This window comes from Capricornis sumatraensis, chromosome 3, assembly GCF_032405125.1.
Source record: "Capricornis sumatraensis isolate serow.1 chromosome 3, serow.2, whole genome shotgun sequence".
Classification (NCBI taxonomy): domain Eukaryota; kingdom Metazoa; phylum Chordata; class Mammalia; order Artiodactyla; family Bovidae; genus Capricornis; species Capricornis sumatraensis.
In genome coordinates this window covers 136106135-136120535 of record NC_091071.1, presented here as the reverse complement: position 1 = coordinate 136120535, position 14401 = coordinate 136106135, and the positions used below count along the sequence as shown (strand labels likewise).

Sequence of the window (14401 nt, the reverse complement as noted above, 5' to 3'; positions counted from 1 at the left end):
ACCACACAATAAACTATTAGACACCTATTAGGATGGCTGAATTAAAAAAAAAAATATATATATATATGTAATGACAATCACACAGCCCGCCAGGCTCCTCTGTCCATGGAATTCTCTAGGCAAGAATACTGGAGTAAGTGGCCATTCCCTTCTCCGGGGGATCTTCCTGACCCAGGGACTGAACCCAGGGCTCCTGAACTACAGGCAGATTCTTTACCATCTGAGCCACCAGGGAGGCCATTATGGCAGTACCCTGCACTAACAAGTGTGCAGAGTGACTGGCAGTCTTACACCCTGCTGGTGGACGTGCAAAACTATACAGTCACTTCGGAAAACAGCTATCCAATTTTTTATAAAGTTAAGCATTCATTTACCATACAACTCAGTAATCCTACTCCCTAAGTTATTTACCCAAATGAAATGAAAGCCTGTGCTCACACAAAAGTCTGTGTGCGAATTATATTTGGCAATTTTATTCATAATCATCCAAAACTGTAAATAATCCAAATGTCCCTCAATTGGGAAAAGGGTAAACAAACCAACAAACTGGTAAATCCATTCAATAGAACACTACTCAGTAATAAAAAAGGAACAAAATAACAAAACATGTAATAATGGATAAATCTCAAATGCACTGTGCCAAAAAGCCAGACTCAAAAGAGTACATTACGTATGCTTCCATTTGTGAAATTACTACAAAGGCAAAACTTTAGAGGGGGGGAAAAAAAACCAGGGGCAAAGAGTGAAATGAGGGAAGGGGAAGCACTGACTGCGAAGCGGGCAGGAGGGATCTGGGGGCGACAGGGCTGCTGTGCGCCTTCACTGGAGCTGTGCTCGTATCGCTGTATGCATTTGTCAAAACGCCAAGAAGTCACTAGAAAGGGTGAATTTCACTGCATATAAATTATACCTTAATAAAGAGAAGTATCTGGAGATTCAAAAACAGTACATTAAAGAAACTATATAAATTGTTATTAAGGCATTAATTATGCTTTTTGTTCAAAAAAAAAACTTATTGTTCACTCATAATAGATAATGACTCAGTGCAGACTAGGAACCAGCACCTGTTATTAAATTATAATGCTGACTCTAGGTGGAGATGATTCGTCCTTTCTAGGCCTACAGCGGATTTCAAGATGTATTCCTTACTCCACTGATGTACGAGCGTAACAGGACTTTTACATTTAACTAGCTATAGTGGCCTAACAGAGCTGTATGTAAATCAAAAGGACAGCTCAGGTTTAAATACCCCCAGTACAGGATGCTTTTCTTAAACCGTGCTGGTATAGAAACTAAGCCATAACATACCATCCAAAATGGGTGAATTAAAATGAATTTTTTAAAATGTGTTTTAAAACATTTAAAACGTTCAACACCTAGATACAGTAGTAGCACAATGTACTTAATTAACTGGGCTTCCCCAGTGCTTCCGTGGTGAAGAATCCACCTGCCAATGCAGGAGGATGTGGGTTCAATCCCTGCTTAGGAAGATCCCCTTGGAGAAGGAAATGGCAACCCGCTCCAGCATTCTCGTCTGGGAAATCCCATGGACAGAGGAACCCGGCAGGGCTACAGTCCACGCCAAAGAGTCAGACACAACTGAACTACCAAGCACAAGCACATTAGAAAAATGAGAAACTTTACTCTGATTTCCTCAGGAAATTCTACTCTTCGGTCACGTGCCATTTTCTAGTTAGTACATTATTCTGCAGATTTTTATTTTTAATACAAAGCACAGATGAAAAACATGAAGCCAGAGTTCCAAGTAAGAGGAGCCAGAGCCAGACGACTGAATCGGCCTGCAAGGAATAGGCCAATACTCACCTGTAGGGGGAGTGGAAGAGACAACAGGGGGAGTCGGAGAAGTGAAGCCATCAGCAAGGGTCTGGGCTCCCCCCGCGGCAGCATCTGGGGCAGTGGAAGAAGGGACAGTTGCAGGAACAAGAGGGGTGGGGGCAGATGCGGAAGTAGCAGGAAGGGGTGGAGTACCAGCAGAGCCAGCGGGGGCTGAGGGGAAAGAGGAGTGAGAGGCAGCGTTAATGAGGCAGTTCCATCAGGCGGGATTAGAACAGGCACCGGAGAACTCAGTGTTAGATACTCAGTGCTGATCAATACCAAAGAACAGAAGAGAGTGTTAAAAAGGAATGAAGCTTATGTTAAAGGATTATGAGGTTTACAGCAAGTAACTCAAGATGCTAAGGATAATGTCCAGATCTTTAAATTCATTAAAAGCATTCCTTTTTACCTGATAGCCAACACACTGGAAGAAAGTGCCCCCTTTATGTTGTTGTTTTTAACATAACATTCTGTAAATAGTATACAAAGCTAAAGATAACACACTAGAAAATAACAGTATTCCATTCTGAATCATACAAATCAGAAAACAAACATTCCAGACATAAATATCTAATCAGGTAAAAAGAATTTAGAGAAATACAAACCTCTTTTTCATGATTTTTTAAAAGATATTATCTCTTTGTTATAAGTAAATTAAATACATAGTTTTCCATCTTTATGTCTTCTGTGTCAGGTTTTTAAAACTAAGTTTCGTGTCCTCAGATGAAACAAGTACATTTTTCTGTGCATTTCAGCAACTCAAGTTCCAAGAGTCCACTAGATTGAACTGTTGAAATTATATCTGCCCGATCCTTTGTTACCAATGATTCCTTACACCGAGACTGCACTGTTATAACACCAGCGGGAGTTAAACATGTCACTCGTTCCAAGGTGCAACCTCTAAGTGCCAACCAATACACAGCACCGAAGACATAACACCAAACCACAGAGAAGTATGTGAACATACACTGACAAATAATTTGGTTAAAAACAGCAGAATGCAGTAAGATTTCTCAACATTTACAGAGTCTTCAAGAGAAAAAAATCCTGATTATGAAGAAAGCTCAGTGTATTAAATTAGTATCTGAAAGGACAAACTCAGAAAGGACAGCTGAAGACGAAGCACGATTCATGTCTTACCTGGAAAGACGCTGGGAGGAGAGGGAGTAGGAACAGCGATGGGGACCCCCACGCTCCCACTTCCACTGTTCTCCCGACTGCTGCTCCGGCTGCTCGGGTGGCTTCCTCCACTGCTCCCGCTGCTGCTACAGAAAGAAGAGCCACCGAAACATGAGCATCTGTGCACAGGAAGACATCACCAGCATTCTCCAGAATGTTCTGAAATGAATACAGCTACTAGATGGTAATCAAAAGCCCTCCATTTCAGAGATGAATTTCTTTATAAAGGAAGGGAAAAAACTTGAGTTCAAGAAACTTGTTTTGGCCACCTTTTGATAAGCATATATTAAAGAAATTGAGAAAAACAAAACTTCTCCATAAATATAAGGGATAAATGATGGGGCTCAACACATGAAAGTAATGTTACTTTCTTTTATTCCAGTTTAATGGCTGTCTAAAGAAATAGCTTTATAATAAGAACAGTTTTCCTAAACAAATTATTTGTCCAGTTTTACTTGTAATGATATCATGACATATTATGCCATATTAATGTTTTATTGCATATGGTTTTTCATCTGTAAAGTACCACCAAAAAACAACTTGAAATTCCCCGTATCTGGTCAGTGATTTTCTTTTTCAGGTCAACTATAACTATCAGTCTTGCAGAAAAGTCTGCACTTTGAGATGTCTGTCCTTTTTCAACTTCCTGGCTGCTCAAAGTTGCATAAGAACATGAGGAGAGAGAGGTGGAATCAGATGAGGTTTGGGGGAGTAGTGTGAGGAAAAGAACTTAGTGCTTGGAAAATGAGAGAGATTTAGCTGAAGTTATCTGAACAAATAATGGTGCTGTGACCATCCCATTTTGCACTGAGGTAGAGAAAATACCTGTAAGTTCGATTTCTTTGATTCACAGAAGCTGTCCTCACAGGGCTCTGCTGCGAGGGAGCCATATTACGGGTTGGGCTAGGTACGTAATCATTTGGTACCACTGGAGGACGCACTGGCTCCAGTGTGCGATAGGGGGAGTGCCGCCTACAAAAAGAAGAGCGTATGTATCGTGTGATTAGCAAGTCTCGGCACAATAAATTCAGAGTTGCCAGTAGTGAAATACAATTTGTACTCAGAGGTAGTAAAATGTGTTTTAATAAAACCCGGCTATCAATTTCCATCTTCCCTTAAGTATCACTTCTCCAGCATCAGGGCTTTGATGCATATTGTTATTTTTTTTTAGTCTTTGACCTCATTTCCCTAAACTAATTTTGTTCATTCATTCTGAGAGCATGAAGTTTCTCCCCCAGGTAAGCCAATGTTTCCCAGACTCTCTTCTTAGATGAGTTCAAATTAAAGTCTCCCAACTGCACTTCACAAATGCACTATCTATCTTCCTCACCCCTCTCTCCCTAACCAAAAATGATCAAAGATAGGGTAAATAAATCTACAGAGTCTGGCTCTACAACCCCCACACTGATGATCAACAGCAACCATTAACAATTCATTTCTCTTTCTATGCAATAAGTACATAGAAATAAAACTACATCCACACACAGAAATACATAATTTAATCTCCTCTCCTTCCATTCTCACTTCACATCCTCCTTAACCTTTCACCATGATCGCTCTTACCTCTTACCCTCCTCAGAGTTCAACATTTAAAAGGGAGAGAAGAAAAAAAACAGATAACCTAAGCCTTTGTCTTATTTACTCTGAAGTACAGAATGGACTGTATTTCATTAGCATACTTCTCTTTTACTCAAACGTTCTTCTTAAAGAATGACAAAATCAAGAAAGGAAATATAGGAAATAGGATGCACACTGGCACACTAGGAATTATTAAGTTAATTCTCATCTTTAAGTTTCCATCATGATGACAATGATTAATACTCAGCTGACATGAAATTGATATTATGTAGATGAGATTCTGATCTTTAACTGGATCTCAAGATATGAAAATTAAAGAGCTTTTTTCCCCTAAAATGATGATGCTCACCTGACTTCTGTATTTCTCAATAATTCACTTCCTCAAAAGCTCCCAAGGTTCCTTTAAATATTATTCTCTCTCATCCACTCCAGTTTCAGCTCATTGATTCTGGATGAGGTTACTTTGCAATGACCCTGTGTACTCTACTACTCTCAAAATCCTCTTGCATAAACAAATATACATGGTATTAAAAATAAATAAGGGGCACTAGATAAGATATTGGGTCAAAAAAAAAAAAAGGAATGTCAGGGCCTTGAATTTAAAGAAGTTATAAAGAAGCTATAAAGAAGTTAAGGCATCTCTGAAATTATGATGTACACATAAAACACCATAAAATAGGAAACTGATGGATTTCCAAACAATTTTTCCCAGACAATAAAACTGCTCTGTGTCATCCAAGAAAACAGAACAAAAACCTTGCTGACTAAAAACTACACAGTGAAGTGAAAGTTGCTCAGTTGTGTCCGACTCTTTGCGACCCCATGGACTATATATATACAGACCACGGAATTCTCCAGGCCAGAATACTTGGAGTGGGTAGCCTTTCCCTTCTCCAGGCGATCTTCCCAACGCAGGGAATGAACCCAGGTCTCCCTCATTGCAGGCGGATTCTTTACCAGCTGAGCCACCAGGGAAGGCCATACAGTGAAGACAATGATAAAAATAAGGTAAAAAACTAGGGAGAGAGGACAAAATACAGTGGCTGAGCCAAGACTGTGAAGAAGCCAGGCTGTGACCATCAAATAGCTAGTGGTGCTCGGCCACTCTGGCCTTCAGGAATCCTGCAGAGCCCTTGCTGATACACAGGGAAAACAAATACTAGTGTGTAAGTAAATCTTTAAAATTTGGGAGCAATGGAAATTTTTATTTTACTAGGATTATCTTGCTAACATTCTTGATTCAAAACCTAATAAAATCCATTAGAAACTATACGTGACAGAAATATAGACATTTCGCAGGAAAATAAAACAAATACTCCCTCTTGACCTGATCTCTATTCTTACCCTGTACAATTATGACATACCATGACATCTACGTTCTACTCTGAAGCTTAAATCTTATCTAAGCTAGTAGAGCTTTTCTTTCTAACCTAAGCAGAATTTTTTTTGTCCTCCCCAAATAAAATCACCCTATTTCTGGCCAGAAATCTGATTTTATCCTTTTGTTTTCCACTGCCCTAACTTTAATTCCTCCTTCCACATTATCTTTCTTTGACTGATTAGGTTGCTGGGTCTTTTGGTCTGGTTTTCTTGTTTGCTTTTTGGTGAGGGGGCCAAAAAACAAGATTTCCAATGAAAAACTTTTAAGCATATATCACAAAGCCAATGGTAATAAAGGCATTTTGTCTTTGTCTTATATATTTTTTTTAAAAAATCCAATTCATGGTACAATGACCCTGAAAAGTTGACAGAGGACAAATATTACCCCCTTTTACAGATGAAAAAACTGAATTGCTAAGAGGCTTACTATGCAAGACCACACATCAGGAGCAGAGCAGGACCACAATTTTAGTCACCCAACTTCTGGGCAATATTATGCCCAACTGATCACAAACCTTGATCATGATAAACCAAGTTTCTGTATTAAGATGCTATAAAAGAAACAAGGTCAAGCTTTTCTGTTAATTGACCATTTATGTCAAATCTGCAGCCCCAGTCTGTAGACTGAATGAAAGCTCATAATTTCTCATAAAAAAACAAGATATATAGAATTCTATCATCTGTACAGTATTTTCTTCAGAAGACTAGTCAGAATAAGAAGACTCAATTATAACAGAAAAGACTAAAATGTTTCTGAAAATAGGAATTAGAGTGCAATTTATAATAAGCCATGAACTTAGGCTAGGATTTTACCTCAAATTTAAAATTTATTAGAAAAATAATTTCTAAACAGAATATTTTTAAAGTAGAGACATGTTTCCCAGGTATAATTTAAAGTATAAAAGATGTTTTCCTTTTGGGAAAGTTACACACAAAATGGATAATCTTAGGAAGAAAATATTCTCTTTTCAAATATTTAAAAATAGTTTAAACATATATATAGTGTTTAGTTTTCACACAGTACATGAAACGGTTTGTGATTACTACTTAGTTACATACTCACCCAAGTGTCCCTTTGCCTGACATAGGGGGGCTGGGGGGCTTCTGTGTTGGAGGTGTTGTACGCGGCAGCCCACCCATCTTCATATTCTGGGTACTCACCTAAAAAAATTTTGAGGAAAACTCAATTTAATTTGAATGCATTGAAACAAAGTTCCACTTTCGGGAAATAACATTATGCTATTTAACAAAGGAGGGGAAGGTTTAAATAGGAAAAAAAAATTAGAGGCCATGCATTTCATATGCAATTTCTACTCTACTATCATTCTACAGTTGTACTCAAAGGACTCCTCCTAACATGAGATTTTCAGATGATTATAAACGTGTATGCAAAGACTATATTTGCCATTAGCTCATCACACCAACAGATCACTGGTTAGACTGTTTGATACTATATTCAATTGAAATTAAATAGGTTAACTATAAAAATTTCAGTTTTAATAAGAGTAACTCAATCAGAAACAACAATGCCTTTAAGCAATTCCTTGTTTTTTAAATAGCAAGCTTATCATAAGAAAACAAAATACATGTTTTCCCCCAAAAGTATGCAACTTTAGTTTTGATCCTCTGTAAGTAGAGAATATTATATAAAATTAAATCATACAGAGAAAATTTCCTTTTTATAAATTGTGGACCAGCCTTACAATTCAGATTTCATTAATGTTCTTTTATGAAGGAATCACCTACCTGAGAACTGCCAGAAGTTAAGGCATGTTCCTAAACATCTGAACCAGAAAGGCTGAGGTATACCATTCAACTGTGAGTGGTACAGTGGCCACTGGCAATGTCCTAGTTCCAACAGGAAGGAATTAAACCCACTCAGGCCCAAAATGAAGATTAATTAGGCATGAGAAAGATGCAACACAATCCTAAGAGCTAAGAACACAGAGCTAAGCTGTGTTCCTCACTATTCTATCCCTGGTTGAAAACCCAAGTGTGGGAAAGTTGGGTGACCTGGGAACAAGTGTGGATTGCTACCAGAAGAGGATGCCACCAACAGAGGAAGTGAGCACTTACACAGAAAGCCCTAGAAATCTGGGTATCTTAAGGCATTAAGATAAGTCACCCATGAATATAGTTCAAATGCAATCTCAAGTTGTTTGAGATTACCAATGGGTTAGAGTTAATAATGTTCACCATGTGTGTTCATGCCTGACCCTATTTTAAAGCTCCTAATATTCTGGACTGCCAAACACTTCAAAAGAGGATCTTAACTTTTCCACTCTAAGTATGTCCAGAGTATTCAAATTATACTTATAAAATGAAACTGTAAGACATTATACTTTTGAAATCAGAATACATTTATAATTATAATTTTAAAATACAAAATTTAAGAAAACATCATAATTACATACAGAATATTGAGGCTGTCAAAATTAACTCTGTCTTAAATGGAATATTTTAAAATCCTAAAATACTGCTTGTTATCTGAATAGGCAAGAAAAAATATATTAAGAAACAAACTCTTCAAATGAATAGCCCAGTGAACAAGTTGTGTGTGATGTTAAAACAATCTTTAATGACAAATGATACCTTTGAAATAGCAATATTTTTAAGGGTATGCATTTTTCTGTACTCCTTTGTTATTACTTTTAAACAACAAATACAAAACAAACTGGTTATCAAGGAAGAATAAAAATTAACTTATCTGTGTTCTCCCCCTCATTAATAAGCAGAGGGTATACTGATCATATCTTTAAAGTGCCAGAAGAAGTTTTTAAAAAATTAATCCACATTGGGGCAAATTTTTAGGAGTAGTATGACAAATAACCAATAGCTTTAAAAACCGTATATCTTAATTCATGATACCAGGAGATTTTTAAAAGTAGTAACCAAAGTCCTTTAAGCTCAACCTTAAACAACATAAAACCCAAGGTCACTTTAAGTGATGAAGGAGAAGTAGGTGAGCCAAACACTAAACTACATCAATTTGCTAGAAATAGGGAGGAAAAGGAGCAAGGACAGAAAAGGGTAAGACAGAATTTTATTCTATACATGGAATAGCTACAATATTTGAAACAGCTTTCCAACTTTAATTTGTTTAAGGTTTTGGTATGTAAGGTGTTCCATTTAAATTGCAGTATCTTCTCTACAAATCTTGAAATCTATCCAAAAAATAATATGAAATAAACAATCTACAAATGGAAGCATAGTGGGCAATTCAATACATAAAATTTGATACATTTTTGACCTGTAGAATCATCAAATGGTTCTATTTCTTTGGTAAACAGGATTTGCATGAGTAATTTTCACTTTAAAAAAACCAGAGTCTCTATGGAATGTCCAACTAATATGTAGTTCTGTACTACCTTTGTATTAAGCTAAAAGAGAACTCAGTATTTCTTCAAGGTAGTTTTCCTTAGAGGAAAATGCTTTAATACTAAAAGTAAAACAATGAATATGCTATGCAGAGTATAAATACTGCCGTCTAATTTGAGGAAAACAAACAAACAAAAAACAAGAAAAATTGCCAAACAAAACAATATTCATAGGTGAAATCTACATTATAATTAAAATTAAACTATTTCACAACTAAAATAATTTGGTAAAAAAAAATATTTATGGGATAGTTATCATGGTTCTAAAAACTACTTTGAGGGAAGTTATAGGGCAACCCAATGGTTCCAGATAAGGAGCAAAACACAAGGCTAACTGTGAGTGTGGTGAAGGAGAGCTAGAGAGACAGCACACACTGCGAACTCAGGACAAAGAAAACAAAGCAACACTGCGCCATTCATAGCAGCAATTCTACGTGAAACTTTAAAAAGCACCTAGGCACACTATCATCTGGCACATAAGTGTGTAGTTAGAGGTCCTGAATCATGAACAGCAGTGCTCATCATTCTCTCCAAAGCTTTACTTGGGAACTGGAATGAAACTTTGGTGGCTGATTCCAACAATAATTCAATTAATGTGGGTATTTTCTGATGCCACAAAGGGAAAAAGTCATCACTGAGAGCTGAGTGAAATAGGGATTAGGCACATGGAGAAACAGCAGGAAAAGTCTTTTTTTCTTTTCCTGCCAGAAAGAAACACTCAAGAACAGAAGAAATATTTCATTTAGGTGACAAAGGTTATGCATGGACAAGCTCAAATACTTTCCCACCAGCCTGGACTAAGAAACGCAGGCAATACCAAGAGTAAGAGCAGTTCCTCTAGGACCAGAGAGGTCTTCTCTGGTCTCCAAACTTCGGAGACCACAACTAGCACCAACCATCAGGCCAGTCATTATACCTTAATACCGCTTCTAAAGTGCTCCTGTCTTTCCTGCCCTATGCTTTTTTGGTATATGCAGTACCTCCTTGCACCCCACTCTAGTACTCTTGCCTGGAAAATCCCATGGACGGAGGAGCCTGGTGGGCTGCAGTCCATGGGGTCGCTAGGAGTCGGACACAACTGAGTGACTTCACTTTGACTTTTCACTTTCATGCATTGGAGAAGGAAATGGCAACTCACTCCAGTGTTCTTGCCTGGAGAATCCCAGGGAGGGGGGAGCCTGGTGGGCTGCCGTCTATGGGGTCGCACAGAGTCAGACACGACTGAAGCGACTTAGCAGCAGCAGCACCTCCTTGAACCTTGATATATAACATCATGCATATCATATATAATGCTCATTACAAATCTCGGTGCTTTCCAGTACCCCGTAAAGACTCTTTAAAAAATACTAGAGTTCACAAAGTATCTTTGTATCTTTAGTTCATAGAGCGTATCACCTCTGTTAGGAAGAAATCTCCCAGGAATAGATAACTTGCTGCAATAGTGGGAGACACATTCTAAAATGACACCTGTGGTATATCGCTCATTTAAACCACCAACCACCAGACCTCTAGACACAAGAATAAAAGAATAAGAAAAATAAGGGGAGACAAAGGTCTATAAAATGATTTCTCTGCTTTCAAGGAACTTATTTTAGAATAACTAAGACACTCTGCTTAAAACAAAAAGTAATTTCTACAAATAATACAGAAATCTCCAAAAAAGAAGTATCGATGTGAGAATTACCTAACAGAAGGTTTTATAGAGAAAAATCTGAGTTGGAGTGTTACCAAGTTTTAAAAAGGGCAAAATCTGAACACACTGAGAAGAGGAGTAGTATGTACAGTTTGTGTCTGGAGGTGGCGAAGCGAGGATGGGCAGAAGCTGTGGGCAAACACCTGAAGGCCTCATCCCGTGTCCAGTGTGTCCCCAGCAGTGCCATCCAGTGCATAATTTTTGGCTTCCTAGAGACCTCTATCCCTCTCCTCAGAGGATATATGTTCTTATTTCAATTCTCTGAGCCAACAGGAAAAGGAACAGGAGATTCTCTGAGGGAAATCAAAACTGAAATCAGGAATTCAAGTGTAGCTTCAGGAGAAAGGTAAAATTTTTAGTAAGACAGGAAGACAAAAAGCCTAAGGTAACAAGAGTTTTAAACATAATCCACTACAGAGAAAAGTAGGGAAAACCACTAGACCATTCAGGTATGACTTAAATCAAATCCCTTTCGATTATACAGTGGAAGTAACAAACAGGTTCAAGGGATTAGATCTGATAGAGTGCCTGAGAACTATGGATGGAGGTTCATGACATTGTACAGGAGGCAGTGATCAAGACCATTCCCAAGAAAAGAAAACACAAAAAGACAAAATGGTTATCTCACGAGGCCTTACAAATAGCTGAGAAAAGAAGAGAAGCTAAAGGCAAAGGAGAAAAAGAAAGACATACCCATTTGATGCAGAGTTTCAAAGAATAGCAAGGAGAGATGAGAAAGCCTTCCTCAGTGATCAATACAAAGAAATAGAAGAAAACAATAGAATGGAAAAGACTAAAAATCTCTTCAAGAAAATTAGAGATACCAAGGGAACTTTTCATGCAAATATAGGGACAATAAAGGACAGAAATGGTATGGACCTAACAAAAGCAGAAGATATTAAGAACAGGTGACAAAAATACACAGAAGAACTATATAATAAAGATCTTCACGACCCATATAATCACGATGTGGGATCATTCACCTAGAGCCAGACATCCTGGATTGCAAAGTCAAGTGGGCCTTAGCATCACTACGAACAAAGCTAGTGGAAGTAATGGAATTCCACTTGAGCTATTTCAAATCCTAAAAAATGATGCTGTGAAAGTGTTGCACTCAACATGCCAGCAAATTTGAAAAACTCAGCAGTGGCCACAGGACTGGTGAAGGTCAGTTTTCATTCCAATCCCAAAGAAAGGCAGTGCCAAAGAATGCTCAAACTACCACACAATTGCACTCATGTCACTCATATGAGATGTGAGCTAGCAAAGTAATGCTCAAAAGTCTCTAAGCCAGGCTTCAACAGTACATGAACCATAAACTTCCAGATGTTTAAGCTGGATTTAGAAAAGGCAGAGAAACCAGAGATCAAATTGCCAACATCCATTGTATCATCAAAAAAGCAAGGGAGTTCCAGAAAAACATCTATTTCTGCTTTATTGACTATGCCAAAGCCTTTGACTGTGTGGATCACAATAAACTGGAAAATCCTGAAAGAGATGGGAATACCAGACCACCTAACCTGCCTCCTGAGAATCTGTATGCAGGTCGGGAAGCAACAGTTAGAACTGGACATGGAACAACAGACTGGTTCCAAATCGCGCAAGGAGTACGTCAAGGCTGTATATTGTCACCCTGCTTATTTAACTTAAATGCAGAGTACATCATGAGAAACACTGGAGTGGATGAAGCACAAGCTGGATTATCAATAACCTCAGATATGCAGATGACACCACACTTATGGCAGAAAGCGAAGAACTAAAGTCTCTTGATGAAAGTGAAAGAGGAGAGTGAAAAAGTTGGCTTAAAACTTAACATTCAGAAAACTATGATCATGGCAACTGGTCCCATCACTTCATGGCAAATAGATGAGGAAACAGTGGAAACAGTAACAGACTTCATTTTGGGGGGCTCCAAAATTACTGCAGATGGTGACTGCAGCCGTGAAGTTAAAAGACGCTTGCCCCTTGGAAGAAAAGTTATGACCAACCTAGACAGTATATTCGCAGAGACGTTGCCAACAAAGGTCTGTCTCGTCAAAGCTACGGTTTTTCCAGTAGTCGTGTATACTATAGTCATGTAGTAGTCGACCTGAGAGTTGGACTATAAAGTGCTGAAGAATTGATGCTTTTGAACTGTGGTGTTGGAGAAGACTCTTGAGAGTCCCTTGGACTGCAAGGAGATCCAACCAGTCAATCCTAAAGGAAATCAGTCCTGAATATACATTGGAAGGACTGATGCTAAAGTTGAAACTCCAATACTCTGACCACCTGATGCAAAGACCTGACTCATTTGGAAAGACCCTGATGCTGGGAAAGATTGAAGGTGGGAGAAGAAGAGAACACAGAGGATGAGATGGTTGAATGGCATCACCGACTCAATGGACATGAGTTTGAGTAAATTCCAGGAGTTGGTGATGGACAGGGAGGCCTGATGTGCTGCAGTCCATAGGGTCACAAGGATTCAAACATGCCTGAGCAAGTGAACTGAACTACAGAGATAATGGATAAGAGATTAGGAGTAAGGAGGGAAGAACAGATAAAAAAGAAAAGAAGAATAAAGATGGATAAATTTCTACTTAATTTTTGAAACAATTTTCCAACAACTGGCTTTTTCCAAGACAGAATTGGTGGCCCGTTAGGCAAGATGGTCTAAACTTGAAGGGGAAAGAACAGGCCCATTGTTTTGTTTTTCCTTTAGTTGAATTTTCTGCACACTTCTATCACTTTGGAGGTTCATTATCAATAGCCGAAACTGGAACACAGAAAAAGCTGAGGAAGCCACAAACACTACTTTGGGTCTATTTCTACCTCTTTTATGCAAAGGAATCTCCTCGCAATTCCACATGCCTCACTCACTCACATGAAGTACATCTGCCTGGGCTCCTCTGGTCACATCTCTCTACCATGAGCTGTTTCACTTTCTATGGCCGTGGTTAGTAGCTATGGACTCAGGTCTCAGTCATCTTCTTGTTACCACTTGCTACACTGAAGACACGGCCAACAGTACAATATATGGTGAGAATGGTTAAGAATATATATATATATATATATATGCGTGTGTGTGTGAGAAAAGGAATCACAGAATTCAGCTAAGAAAAAAAGTTAAAAAAAGGAAATGCACTTTCAGTTTGGTGACAATTTTAGGATCACTCTATCTGACAGGCTCCTTGTTTACTCTTGAACATCTTTTCTCAGTTTTCCCTCCAATGTTACTGAAACAAGTAAAAAAAAAAGGCGATTATCTCCAGTTCTTAGACTTGTATTTTGTTAAACACCATCATGAGCTTTTGATGTTTTACATGTAATACTACTCAGCTTTAAACCTCTTAAAGTGGTTTATACGGAAATATATAATTTA

The 14401-nt window shown here is 38.2% G+C and overlaps 1 protein-coding gene across 49 annotated transcripts in view; it reads right to left on the bottom strand.

The window, feature by feature from the left end:
* Positions 1-14401, bottom strand: part of ABI2 (abl interactor 2) — a 99319-nt gene that overhangs the window by 23513 nt on the left and 61405 nt on the right. For 9 of the 49 annotated variants that reach the window (XM_068966902.1, XM_068966912.1, XM_068966914.1 and 6 more), the window contains 3 exons: positions 7037-7134; positions 2977-3101; positions 1825-2007 (listed from right to left, as the gene is read on the bottom strand). In XM_068966902.1, coding sequence (XP_068823003.1) covers positions 1825-2007; positions 2977-3101; positions 7037-7134 — 406 coding nt within the window. Of the gene's footprint in view, positions 1-168; positions 194-1824; positions 2008-2976; positions 3102-3840; positions 3988-7036; positions 7135-14401 lie in introns of all 49 variants that reach the window. The other 40 variants (XM_068966906.1, XM_068966917.1, XM_068966940.1 and 37 more) reach the window with 11 other exon arrangements.